The sequence below is a fragment of the Trematomus bernacchii genome, unplaced genomic scaffold (assembly GCF_902827165.1).
Source record: "Trematomus bernacchii unplaced genomic scaffold, fTreBer1.1, whole genome shotgun sequence".
NCBI lineage: Eukaryota > Metazoa > Chordata > Actinopteri > Perciformes > Nototheniidae > Trematomus > Trematomus bernacchii.
Genome location: NW_022988176.1, coordinates 1,264,511 through 1,277,619, shown reverse-complemented (window position 1 = coordinate 1,277,619; position 13,109 = coordinate 1,264,511). Strand labels below are relative to the sequence as shown.

General features: G+C 37.3%; 2 protein-coding genes across 2 annotated transcripts; both read right to left on the bottom strand.

Annotated features, from left to right (window-relative positions):
- Positions 1 to 47: 47 nt before the first annotated feature.
- Positions 48 to 5,505, bottom strand: dimt1l (DIM1 dimethyladenosine transferase 1-like (S. cerevisiae)). Its single transcript, XM_034122451.1, has 12 exons — positions 5,307 to 5,505; positions 3,768 to 3,841; positions 3,545 to 3,631; positions 3,084 to 3,145; positions 2,879 to 2,972; positions 2,732 to 2,781; positions 2,520 to 2,643; positions 1,869 to 1,961; positions 1,714 to 1,778; positions 1,554 to 1,617; positions 888 to 994; positions 48 to 800 (listed from the first exon to the last, which is right to left on the bottom strand). Exons 1-12 carry the CDS (start codon positions 5,362 to 5,364, stop codon positions 758 to 760), a joined length of 921 nt encoding a protein of 306 aa, XP_033978342.1. The 5' UTR covers positions 5,365 to 5,505; the 3' UTR covers positions 48 to 757.
- Positions 5,506 to 5,573: 68 nt separating this feature from the next.
- On the bottom strand, positions 5,574 to 12,660 carry cenph (centromere protein H). The gene is made up of 10 exons (XM_034122453.1): positions 12,516 to 12,660; positions 11,704 to 11,838; positions 11,521 to 11,576; positions 11,381 to 11,426; positions 11,196 to 11,264; positions 11,031 to 11,087; positions 10,882 to 10,945; positions 9,502 to 9,553; positions 9,245 to 9,405; positions 5,574 to 5,752 (listed from the first exon to the last, which is right to left on the bottom strand). Exons 2-10 carry the CDS (start codon positions 11,817 to 11,819, stop codon positions 5,660 to 5,662), a joined length of 714 nt encoding a protein of 237 aa, XP_033978344.1. The 5' UTR covers positions 11,820 to 11,838; positions 12,516 to 12,660; the 3' UTR covers positions 5,574 to 5,659.
- Between the last annotated feature and the right edge of the window lie 449 nt (positions 12,661 to 13,109).

Sequence of the window (13,109 nt, the reverse complement as noted above, 5' to 3'; positions counted from 1 at the left end):
AACGAAGCTATATCCTATTTAAAAAAAACGGATTGAGGAGAAAGTGATCAATGTAGTAGTAGTAGAACCTTTATTTAGCCAGGAAAATCAATTAAGAACAAATTCTTATTTACAATGATGACCTGACAGGAGGCAAAAGGCTTCCTGAGGGGATGGGGTTTGGGAGGAAAAAAATAAAAAGACAAGACTCCGGGCACTACAGAACCCAGGAGACAACACAATTACACAGAGCAATCAATCGTTGCAATCTGTAGCTACATCAGAATCAGAATACCTTTATTAGTCCCACAGAGGGGAAATTTGCATTTAGTCTTAGTGAGTAAGAAAACATTGACACGGAAAGAAACGTGGACAATCTGAAATTATTTATGATATGGATAGACTGCAGACACTCATAAACCTACACTGTTAAATATTTACCTTTTCCACAAGGAGGTAATTTTTTTCAAAACAAATGTAGATTAAGAATATTAGTATTAATATCAGATTAATGAATAACAAACTCTCAAACACACTGGCAGGCTCTAGTACAACCAAGAGGGCTCAAACTGCTTCCACCTGACAAACACATGCCCAACTCATTAAGGCAGAATAACACACTCAATATGAGCTCTTAAAAAGTATCCTACAATAATCTTTGAACATTTCCTCAAACTATTTAAGCATTTGATGTTCAGGTCCTCCAAGCAAAGCACTTTCCACTCCTCTCGTTATAAAGGCAGGACATAAGAGTCGTAGCACTAGTTCCCTCTGCCATTTAAGTAAAGTGGATCCCTGCTGAGTTGAATGCATGAAGCAGCCTGAGGATGAAGGAAAGTCATAATTAAAAACAGGTCAAAACATTATTATTTATTTCAGTCGATTAGATAAATAGATGTTCAACTTACACCATGAAGTCATCGATGTCCATGGTCCGGGCTCTCTTCTCACTGAACTCAACCCCCTGCAAAACACTCTCAACCTTCTTGGTGATGCTGAAGTCAGCTGGGATTTCCTGTCAGGATTAAGAACAGGATTTTAGATTCAAAAGTGGCCGAGGCGTGGTCTTGGCAGAGATGGCAAAAGTACACACATCCTTTACTCAAGTAGAAGTACAGATACTCATGTTTAAAAATACTCTGGTAAAAGTAGAAGTAGTGATTAATCTACTTACTCAAGTAAAAGTAAAGAAATATGGGCTTTGAAATGTACTCAAGTAAAAAGTACCCATACCTAGTTAGAGTAACTGACCTCCCTTTAGATTAATTATATTAATAGAACAATAATGTCATTGTTAGATAATTAATGTTTCGGCCACCAAACGCAGATTAAAACTAAAGTAACGAACCCGTTTTGAAAATGTGAGAAGTAGAAAGTACAGGTATTTGTGTGAAAAATGTAAAAGTAAAAAGTAGTCCGAAAAATAAGTAGTGGAGTAAAGTACTGATACCAGAAAAATGTACTTAAGTACAGTAACGAAGTATTTTTACTCCACTACTTCCCATCTCTGGATCTTGGACATTTTGAAAACTCTTGAGAGTGCAACATGCGGGACAAAGGACACTATGACTCACCACATTGTTTACAGAGCAGTGAATCCTGTAGTTCTTTTCCAGCAGCTGTTCAACCGCACTGGACCTGGAAATATGAATCTATATGATCACCCGTTTCTTTTTTTGTCACAGAAAACAGATTTGGCCGACGGGGCAGTGTGTGCAGCAAGCAGGTACTTACTTAAAAGCGGCATTGAGTGTTTTGTTCTTCCTTACAAAGGCTATCCTGACCAGGCCATCCCACTCCTATTCAAGAGAAGAGAAAACAGACTTTTAAATATTTAGAAAACAAACAGCATTATCACATAATGAATTGTTAATAGAGCCAAACCTCACCTGGAAGTTGACTGGAGGAGGAGGGTTTTTCGGTTCTATCCTCACAACACTTGACTCCACTTTTGGAGGGGGACGGAAATTATTCTTCCCTACCTGATAAAGGGAAACATATCATACAGACACAGTTGTTTATTGGAATAACCTTGAATGAAAGGAAGACTTCATCAAAAGACTGTATCAAATACTTTGAATTTCCATTCATAACACTGACATTTTAAATCCTCATTCAATACGGCACAGCCTTTCTTTGTGGATTTCTCCTGTTTAAACCGTTTTTCCAGCAAAGTTGCAGATAAAGATGAGGGTATGATACTATGATAAGTGTTATACTATTTGAGAATAGGATGGAGGGCTGGATGCGTAGGATTTTTTCTGACTTGTGTAATCCAAAGATTTCCAGACAGTACAGAGCGTTTCTGAGTCCAAAGACATTATTGAGTATTTGGATTTGTTGCGGATTAGCACCATATCACCACAATAACAACAATATCCCCTATCCATTGTCTTAAGGTGATGAGGTCATTCATTATGATAACAACTAATTAAAGGCTCATTACAAAAGGTGATGGGAACCTTTTTTAATAAATAAAAAAAATCTGTAATTTGCTGTTTTCGGGATTTGCTTTTAGACATCAGAGGTTACGCACTGACCTTCATGAGATGGTCCACACGGGCCAGGAGCTGTGTGTTGATGGACAATCTGCAGAACAGCTTGTCTCCAGGTTGGGCAACAAGTCGCATGGCAAACTCTCTCTGGAACATCAACACGGCACACCTGAGCAAAGGTAAAACACAAGAGAAATGCTGAACGCTCAACATGGACATACACAGTGTCCTCTCGGTAGCCATGGGTTATTTCTTACCTGAAGAAAGGTCGATGCAGAAGGAGCTTAAAGACAAATGGTGACGAAATCTGCAAATTGAGAAGAGTTGGGTTTAAAATAAAATGCAGGATTGTTTTTGAATGACTCTGGATAAAGCGATGCAGAGTGGAGGAAACATGTATTTACCTGGTAAGGTAAATTAGCCACACAGACGTCAAAGAAAGGCAATTCTGTTTTTAGCACATCTCCGATTAATATTTGAAGTTTGGCCTGCATGGGTCTGTAGGAAAACACAATGTTTTTATTAATAGACCATGTATTTACTTTTCATCTATTGCAGATACTTATGTTTACATGTATATGTGGTAATCATGCCGCCCTCTCCACTCACGTGCACTGTACTCTTTTCTGAAGTTCAGCCACTAATCTGCCGTCCAACTCACAGGCCACCACCTGCAAAAATAGACATTTCTGTAATGACTGGACAGTGAAACACAATTACTGTAACACCGCTGTGGACACTTCAAAAAACACAAAGAAAACAGATAAAAGCAAAAGATGAAGGACAAATGTAAGCTGGAAAATGTGGTAAAAAATGTCAGTTAGCTACATGTTAACCTTTCTAATGCTTTGTCCAATTAGATTGTTAAAAGCTGTTGAAGACCTCAAACTAAAGAAATCAAAGGTGATGGGAAAACAACATTTCTATGAGGGTTGGATACAAAAAAAAAGGAATAACCCTGACAACATTCGATCCATGAAACACTGATGTAACATTCTGTTCAAATGCATAGAGGCACATGGGATACTGGCTAAATTAATGATATTGAGTTGACTCCTTCATGCTCTCACCTTCTTGGCTTTTTCCAGCAGCTTCACGGTCATGTTACCAGTACCGGGTCCCACCTCCAGAACCACATCCGTCGGCCTCAGGGCAGCCTGAAAATCATGAACCATGAGTAGGGTTTAACAACACTGTACATCGTGATCATCTTTGTAACATTAGAGTCTTTGTTCACAAATAGTCGTGTATGTGTGTAAAAAATTAACTGTACGTTGCACCAGTACAGCGTACCTTCTCAATGATCCCATTGACAACCAGTGGATTCTTCAGAATGTGCTGACCGATGCCGGTGTTAAACATAATCCCTGCAACAGACAAGATGAGACACGTTGTACTGAGCTTGTGTGATGTAGATTAGTAAAGCAAGGTATATATTTACATCCAATTCTAACTGAAGGGCTCTTGCATAATTTAATAACATTAAAATGCTTTGTCCGAAGAGTAAAATGTGAGTGAAACCTGTGATCACAATGGTAGTCTTTGTACAATCTACTCGAGTTTAAAGGTCCCATGTCATGCTTTTCCGGTTATTACCTGTCCCCTTGTGTGTTATGAAGCTTTTTATGCATGTAAACGGTCTGCAAAGTCACAAACCCTCAAAGTACACCCTGTAGCGAGTAAAACTCTAACACAGAAAAGACCTGTCTATGCTGCCCCAGAACGCCTTGTTGGAGATTTCTCACAGTGACGTGCCCATACCCAAATGGACCCATTGATCACGTCCGCGGAGCCGTTACGTTAAGTCCGCGGATTGGGACTTCCTCACACACACACAATCTTTTCTCAGCTGCAGCTATGCCGATTTCTCCTCCCTGAGACGGCGGGATGCGGCGAGGCTGTGAGTGAGCACACACACACACACTCTCAGCCAGGCTGTGAGTCGGTGTGTGTGTGTTCGGGCTGGGTTTCGCTGTGTCTCGCAGATGGCCACTGGGCTCATAGGGAGGGGGGGGCAGGAGCTCCAACAAGCCGTTTAGGACAGAGTGAATACACATACTTTACAGAGATGCTGTATGAGAAACCAATGCTATTTTGGAAAATTGCACAATATAAATCTATTTTAGTATACTTCAACAATGGAATTATGATCAGTAGAAATGGCCATGACATGGGACCTTTAAGAAGCCAAATAACATTATGATTTGGTGTTAATATAATGTAAGAGCTTATATGTAACTATTACAGAAATGTACATAACATTACTTTTGCGACTGAGAACTTAATTGGCATTTTTCCAAAAATGAACTGGTTAATTGGGTACATCTCTATGATAAGATGGACCTTTATTGATCCCTGTAGTGTAGGGAAATCAGGAGTTATAGCAGAATAAGAGAAGCACACAGGTAGTACACATGAGATTATAGAGGGGGATAATGACAATTAAAGTTAAGAAATGAATAAACATGCAATAACAGTGTGGCGAAATAACTAAAAGGCACTCGAAATGTTTAAAGTATGTTTACAACACTGTCTGTGAATTTACATTGGTAGGTAAATGGTGCCACGTTACATAGCGATTCACTTTGGCGTGAGTCTCACAACATGTATTGATGAGCGTTAGTAAACATGTCTACTGTAAACACATGCGACAGATTTGACAACCTCAAATACCAATAATGTGTTGTTTTTAAACTGGTACTGGAGTAGTAAACTGCTCAGTATGTGTTGCAGGGATATGATATAAAGAGGACATTTAAAGCCCATTCCCTCCAGCAGCTGACAGTAATGTTTGCTATCGTGCTAACGCTAACTCCTTCTGGAGAAACATACCTTGGTTTTTCACCTCTTGGTGCTGCCTGCTTCTCCTCTCCGGCTTGACTTTCGGCATTTTTAATTAGTTGTATTCTAGTTAGAGATCCAGAAATCCAAATGTTAAACAGTTATTCAAAGTATATTCGTCTTGGGGGCTGTAAACACGTGTAGCCTCACTTTCTTCTTCACTGACAGGATGTGCAGAGTGAGGAGAATCTCTCTTTGCTTCCGGTTCCGCCCTCTAGTGGCTGCTGGACGTCTCTACATTACCTTTACCATAAATCACAAGAGCGGTTTGAGTACTTTTATTGATTCTTTATTTGACAATACAATACAGACACGTATAAATATAAGATACATTGATTTGTTTTTTAGTCATAGAAGGGCAAGTCCTCCAGCGTCATGACGATGTCTCGAAGTTTGGGATCGTCCATCCAGTTGATTTTGCAGGCCAAGATGATGCCCTGAAGAGAAACATTTACTTAATACAAAAGCTGCATATGCTATGCCAAATTGTTAAATCGTTTCTGTATCCTGGGGGATAGGCTTTGTCCATGTGTAACATGTATGTCATTACATTGTAATTACGGCATCATATACATTGGTTTAATATTGGTCTTATAACAGTGCAATATGTTTGTAATAACAGTGTAGCATGGGTGTAATACGGGTGTCATAATGGTGTGACATGGATGTAATGTAACATGGGGCATAATAACAGTGTAACATGGGAGTAATAATATTGTAATTAAGGTGTAATATTGCTTTTATATGGAGTGTAATATGGGTATAATAACAGTGTAACATTGTTTTTATTTGGAGTGTAATATGGGTATAATAACAGTGTAATATGGGTATAACAACAGTGTAACATTGGTATAATAACAGTGCAATATTGCTTTTATATGGAGTGTAATATGGGTATAATAACAGTGTAATATTGCTTTTATTTGGAGTGTAATATGGGTGTAATAACAGTGTAACATTGGTATAATAACAGTGTAATATTGCTTTTATATAGAGTGTAATATGGGTATAATAACAGTGTAATATTGCTTTTATTTGGAGTGTAATATGGGTGTAATAACAGTGTAATATGGGTATAACAACAGTGTAACATTGGTATAATAACAGTGTAATATTGCTTTTATTTGGAGTGTAATATGGGTGTAATAACAGTGTAACATTGGTATAATAACAGTGTAATATGGGTATAACAGTGTAACATTGGTATAATAACAGTGTAATATTGCTTTTATTTGGAGTGTAATATGGGTGTAATAACAGTGTAATATTGCTTTTATTTGGAGTGTAATATGGGTGTAATAACAGTGTAACATTGGTATAATAACAGTGTAATATTGCTTTTATATAGAGTGTAATATGGGTATAATAACAGTGTAATATTGCTTTTATTTGGAGTGTAATATGGGTGTAATAACAGTGTAATATGGGTATAATAACAGTGTAATATGGGTATAACAACAGTGTAACATTGGTATAATAACAGTGTAATATTGCTTTTATTTGGAGTGTAATATGGGTGTAATAACAGTGTAACATTGGTATAATAACAGTGTAATATTGCTTTTATATAGTGTAATATGGGTATAATAACAGTGTAATATTGCTTTTATTTGGAGTGTAATATGGGTGTAATAACAGTGTAATATGGGTATAATAACAGTGTAATATTGCTTTTATATGTAGTGTAATATGGGTGTAATAAGTGTAATATGGGTATAATAACAGTGTAATATGGGTGTAATAGTGTAATATGGGTATAATGACAGTGTAATATGGGTATAATAAGTGTAATATGGGTATAATGACAGTGTAATATGGGTATAATAAGTGTAATATGGGTATAATAACAGTGTAATATGGGTGTAATAACATTGTAATATGGGTGTAATGACAGTGTAATATGGGTGTAATAGTGTAATATGGGTATAATGACAGTGTAATATGGGTATAATAACATTGTAATATGGGTGTAATGACAGTGTAATATGGGTGTAATAGTGTAATATGGGTATAATGACAGTGTAATATGGGTATAATAACAGTGTAATATGGGTGTAATAACATTGTAATATGGGTGTAATGACAGTGTAATATGGGTATAATAACAGTGTAATATGGGTGTAATAACATTGTAATATGGGTGTAATGACAGTGTAATATGGGTGTAATAGTGTAATATGGGTATAATGACAGTGTAATATGGGTATAATAAGTGTAATATGGGTATAATCAGGGGTGCACATAACTTTTTTAGTGAGTTACTCAGATGAGTACCAGGAGACAGCGTTTGGTACTCACCCCACATGAAGCGTGGTTTTAATAAGTGCAGTCTTCCTCACTGTCCTCCTCAGTGTCTCCTTCACTGTCCTCTATTTACACTTCTTGCATGCTAGATGATGAAGATGCACCTCCCTGTCTCTTTTTAAGCCTCCGATTTGCTTTCTCCAAAACTTGTTGCCAAAACTGTGAAGTCCTTGCATTTCCTGAGGCCAAGTTGAAGGATCAAATACTAAGAAATTATCACATGACTTGTAGTTATATCTGATTTCAGAGGAGGGAAGTAACAAAGTACATTTATTCAAGTACTGTACTTAGGTACAATTTATGCTACTTTGTACTTCTACTCCACTACAGTTCAGAGGTAAATCATGTACTTTTCCTCCACTACATGTAGTTAATACATTTTAGTTACTTCACAGATCTGGATGAATGATGTGAAATATAATCAAGTCTTAAATCAGACTTTAGTTCCACCTGGAGTAAATTCACAAGCTACCCTGCAGTAGCCTATACAAAGTCATTCAAACAAATTTTTAAACACTTTAATGATCAATAATTATAAAACATATCATATACATTATTATGAAATGGACCAATCTGCAAAATGACTACTTTTACTGTCGCTACTTTAACTAGGTGTTGATGATAATACTTTTCTAATTTTACTTGAGTAACACTTCTTCCACCTCTGTCTGATTTCAAACTCTTCCATTAACAGCCTGAGTAAGTTTGCAGCTGTGTGTTTTACTCCACTTTGTTGTAAATAAAACTGCAACAGCTTGACCACAGAGCGTGAACGTTGTGATCAGCTGATTTTGCGCAGTTCTCCAGTGTGTGCGCGGGGCACAGAATGTGCACAGGGGAGTCTCCCACTGCAGCCAGTTGATGTAGTTTTGGTACAATTATGTTGTACACACCGACGTTAACAGCAGCCCCGTCTGTGCACACGGCGACCAACTCTGTCGTCCAGTGATCTAAGCCTCTTTCTCCTGTGAAGCTTCACAGGTCCGTCGGTTATGTCCTGCGCGGCACAGCCAGCACCCAGTTCAATCAGTCATAGAAAGTCCGAAGATTTTTGCAGGGAGCGAAACGGCAAAGTGGCTGCTTAATGTCTTTGTTTTTTTTGGACATGTCTAATAATTTACTCCACTGAGTGTTGACAAGAAACACGTATAGACGAAATATGTGTTTTTGTTTTGATGACCTATCAGGTACGCAAAGGCGCGTTGTGACACAAGTGACGTTACGCATTTCAGATTGTTGCCGCGCATGCGTACCTGCGTACCAGTTATGTGCACCCCTGGGTATAATAACAGTGTAATATGGGTGTAATAGTGTAATATGGGTATAATGACAGTGTAATATGGGTGTAATAGTGTAATATGGGTATAATGACAGTGTAATATGGGTGTAATGACAGTGTAATATGGGCATAATAACAGTGTAATATTGCTTTTATATAGAGTGTAATATGGGTATAATAACAGTGTAACATGGGTGTATAACGGAGTACTAGTGGTGTATAAGGGTGTAATAACAGTGTAACATGGGTGTATAACGGAGTACTAGTGGTGTATAAGGGTGTAATAACAGTGTAAATAGTGAATGCCCATTTAAGAGTTAATATAAGTCTGGTGCGATTTGTTTACCCTGAGGACGTTTTGTGTCATGACGCTCATCTTTCTGTATTTCTCCAGGTTCCCCTGTCCTTTCTCCAGCGCAGCTTTGTACTTCTCTGTATCCCCGTGCTCTTTCTTGGACTTCAAGTCTTCCATCTCTTTCATGTTCTCATGTATGAGCCGCTTCATTTCTACACACACACAACAATTATTGCTAAAAAAGCTGTGGAAAAACTCTAATTCCAAATATAGTTGTACTTTTTTTCATCGTAAACCATCATACGTACCAAGCCTTTTCTTCTGTACTTCGGTAATTTCATCTTGAAGAACTTTTGACTCCTGTTAACAAAACAGAGGGAATCTGGTTCAGAATGAATCATCTCAATTTCAATGATCACTGTTGATGCTGTACTTTCAGGTCAATCTTTATTGTGTTGTGTATAAAGGAAGAAAACCTCCTAGACCCATGCTCGAGTCCCAGAAAACAATCTCCTGGATAACAAGGTCATAAAGAAGGACGTTTATAACTACTGTCAGCTTTAGTATCTACAAAACCAGCCAGTTCCAGTTTTCTCTCCCCTGCTTATCAAGTTATTTGGGTTTAATTTAACATTGTTTGTTCTGGGGTTGTATGAGAGACTTCTCTAGTCAGTGTATTCCCTACACTAGATGGCACCAGTTTGGACAAACAGACAGGAGTACGAGCAAGGAAGCAAATGAGTGAACTGATGTAGCTATTTAATACAACTAAAAGGAAGGTTCATGTTTGAGTGTAGTCTTACACTTTTTCACTTTGCGGTCAAACAGACAGAAAACACACTTTATCTATGCTCTTTATATAAACACCAGACTCCATTTACAGTAACAGAACATGGACGTTTCTGGTATTTTTCAACATCTATCTGTTCGTTTTAGTTATTGTGAGAGTTTGGTGAGTCTACACTGACCCTTTAAAACACCAAAGTGGCTTTGAAGAGAGCATTGATTAATATGACAACTCCACCACCCTGTAAGGATGGGCTGTCTGACAAGAAGGCAAAGCAGTGAAAATATAAAAAATATATAGCGAATACTTGATTTTTCTGGTGCCTAAAATATGTTTTTACAATTTCCTGCTATACTTAATTCATACATCTCAAGTTGTGGCAGTAAACATGTATGAGTCAATCCGTTCTCTCAAATCTGAACAATCATTTAAAAGACATCTTCATTAAAAGCTCATCAAGAACATAGTGATATTACATGTATTAGATGAAGGGATAATTTAAACTGATTAGATCAGGGGTGTCAAACTCAAGGCCCGGGGGCCAAATCCGGCCCGCGACTTCAAATAAGAGAGCTTGCAAATAATATAATAAGTTTATTATACGGTTACATGCCACTTTACAGAAGCAGGTTGCTCATAAACTACATGTCCCACAATGCATCTCGTTTTGTGACATGCGCACTGAAGAAACTTGCAATTATTTGTTAAGTTGTTATTACTTACTCAAATTATTTTACCAAAACCAAATATTGTCTTACGAGGTAATTCACCACCATATACCTGTCTGACCAACATTCAATAACTCTCCTGCTCAAACAAGTTATCTACAACAACATCAAGGAAATACAAAATACAATTTTATCCAATTGAATATTTTATAAACAATGATTAGGGTGCTTACTTGCTGAACTAGTTTTATTTGTGAACAAAGAGCCATGCAGCGATCATTCCCAGCTTTCAGGGCACTGAGAGAAACATAAAGACACAGTCGTTCAAATAATCAAACATAGTTGTATACGAGTTGTTTTAACATGTTGTAAATGTACTTACACCGCCTCTGAATCATTCCGTTTCAGTGTTTCTCCAATAGCGTGCCACATCTGCATTCTGAAAGAAACCAGTTCAATCATTGACTGATCAAAGTTTACTGCGTCTTTATTAAACTTGGTTGTGCATTATATCAAGGACATTGTAAATGATAAGGCGGCGGTTTACCTGTGTAGTATTAATGTGCTGTTAAAGTTAAGGGTCTTGACTCTTTCCAGCTCTTTGACATAATCTGGCCTGCAACATTTCATTAGAAAAAGACATGTTAACAGTAAACATGTTGAAATGAACACTAATCTTAAATGTGGCCAACATTCTAGGTCCACTTAAAAATGTATATTTCAAATACTCACAAATCTCTATCAGCTTGAGATATGCTGCATGATCTCTTACTTTTTCCTGTGACAGTAAACAATGTTCAGCCTTTTTTTTTTAGATTGTACACTTCATTGAAACTCAGCATGATGGAAAAACACACAGTTGTATTTGGTACCTGCTTGGAGCTGTACGGCCATCTCAAAGCACTGGTTGGACATCTGCTGATTCATTCTGAAAACAGTACATTTAGCAACTTTAAAGATTCTAGTCATTGTTTTATGATAAGAGGTAATAGAGGTGGGGTGTAATACATTGTTAAATGATGAATGATGTGTTAAAGCAGAGGTGGAGGGAGAACCTCAACATGTCTGCAGGCGGGGTGTCTTTCTGTGCGTTGGAGCTGTCCGCAGCAGGATTCAGGGCCGCAGCCTCCACCATGAGATTCAGGTTCCCCACGCCGTCGGACAGGTCCATCACAGAACAGGGAAGGTGCCTGGAGAGACAAGTCACCTCAAAGATATCAGATCATCTGGGTTTAATCCAAGGAGATTAACCAATGTAGTAGCAGTGATTGAAAAGAATGTATTTAAGAGCTATTGAATTTATTATTACATTCAATTTAAATGCAAGCATCATGCAGACACATTACTGAATATTAAATGATAGCTAAATATGATTCTTACAACAAGATTAATATGCAAACAAGTGTAAATATAATTGTCAGCAAGTAATGCACTAGTCTTTGTAAAACGCAATAGTGACTCACCGGGTAAAAGGAATAAAACAGCTGGATAAACAGTTTAATAATAGGTTTATAATCCAGCCGATTTACAGTTATTCTTGCTTTTCTCTGACAAGGAAAAATGGTTTAGTTTAGGATTAGTATGTTTTCCCAAAACTCATCGCAGCAGTGTATGGGACTATGAGACAACAACACACAATAAAGTGTATCGTTAGTTTTATTTTGTCTTTTTGTACACTAGTTGACATTCTTGTTTTTACAGCATATAAATAGATTACGATCAAGAATATTGATATACTCTTTATATCCAAACATCACTCATAATAAATAAAGTGCTTCAAATACAAGAGTCAAAGTCCAACATCAGCATATTTCTATATAACAATACTGGTATATTAATTAAAAACAGGAGTTTATAAACATGTTACCTTATTTATGAAGCGTATCGTTGCCGGTAAAACAAAGTGTAATACATATACCGTTTCGTTACCGTAGTACGACTCTAATTATATGTTATTTGACACATGAAGCACTGTTTAAAAAAAAAAACGGTGTCGTTCAATATTTCGGTCACTTGTTTTGTTTATATCCGTTTTTAAAATCCCGCCAGGAAGTGACGTCAGATTGATTCTACCAACACTCTGAGCAGCGCCCTCTTCAGGCCGATGGCAGGAGGTGCAAGATAAGATACAGCTTTCTTTGTAAAGCAATGTAAACCTCCAGACCAAAGTGCTGTATCGAGGAATAAAATACAAAAATCACACAGCTCAGCTCTCAAACCATAAAATAAGTAAAAAATACGAATAAAAAGGCAAAAACAAATAAGAATAAAAACAATAACAGCCATATAGTAAACACAATAGACCATTTAAAATCAATTATTTTGGGATAGCACCAGTTTAGGGGCCGAAAGCACGGTCCCCTCTGAGCTTTGACTTTATTCAGGGCACATTCAGGACTCAGGAGTACAGATCGTTTATGTGGAAAAATCAAGTGGTGCCAATGTAGTTTGTATGGTCTTA

Coding starts and splice junctions, on each gene's coding strand:
- cenph (XM_034122453.1), bottom strand. CDS start 11,819: ATGGACCTGTCCGACGGCGTGGGGAACCTGAATCTCATGGTGGAGGCT. Junction 11,088..11,195: donor AGCACATTAATACTACACAG/GTAAACCGCCGC, acceptor GGTTTCTTTCAG/AATGCAGATGTGGCACGCTA. Junction 9,554..10,881: donor AAATAAAACTAGTTCAGCAA/GTAAGCACCCTA, acceptor TTTTGTTAACAG/GAGTCAAAAGTTCTTCAAGA.
- dimt1l (XM_034122451.1), bottom strand. CDS start 5,364: ATGCCGAAAGTCAAGCCGGAGAGGAGAAGCAGGCAGCACCAAGAGGTG. Junction 3,842..5,306: donor CCAAGAGGTGAAAAACCAAG/GTATGTTTCTCC, acceptor TGTCTGTTGCAG/GGATTATGTTTAACACCGGC. Junction 1,618..1,713: donor ACACTCAATGCCGCTTTTAA/GTAAGTACCTGC, acceptor TCATATTTCCAG/GTCCAGTGCGGTTGAACAGC.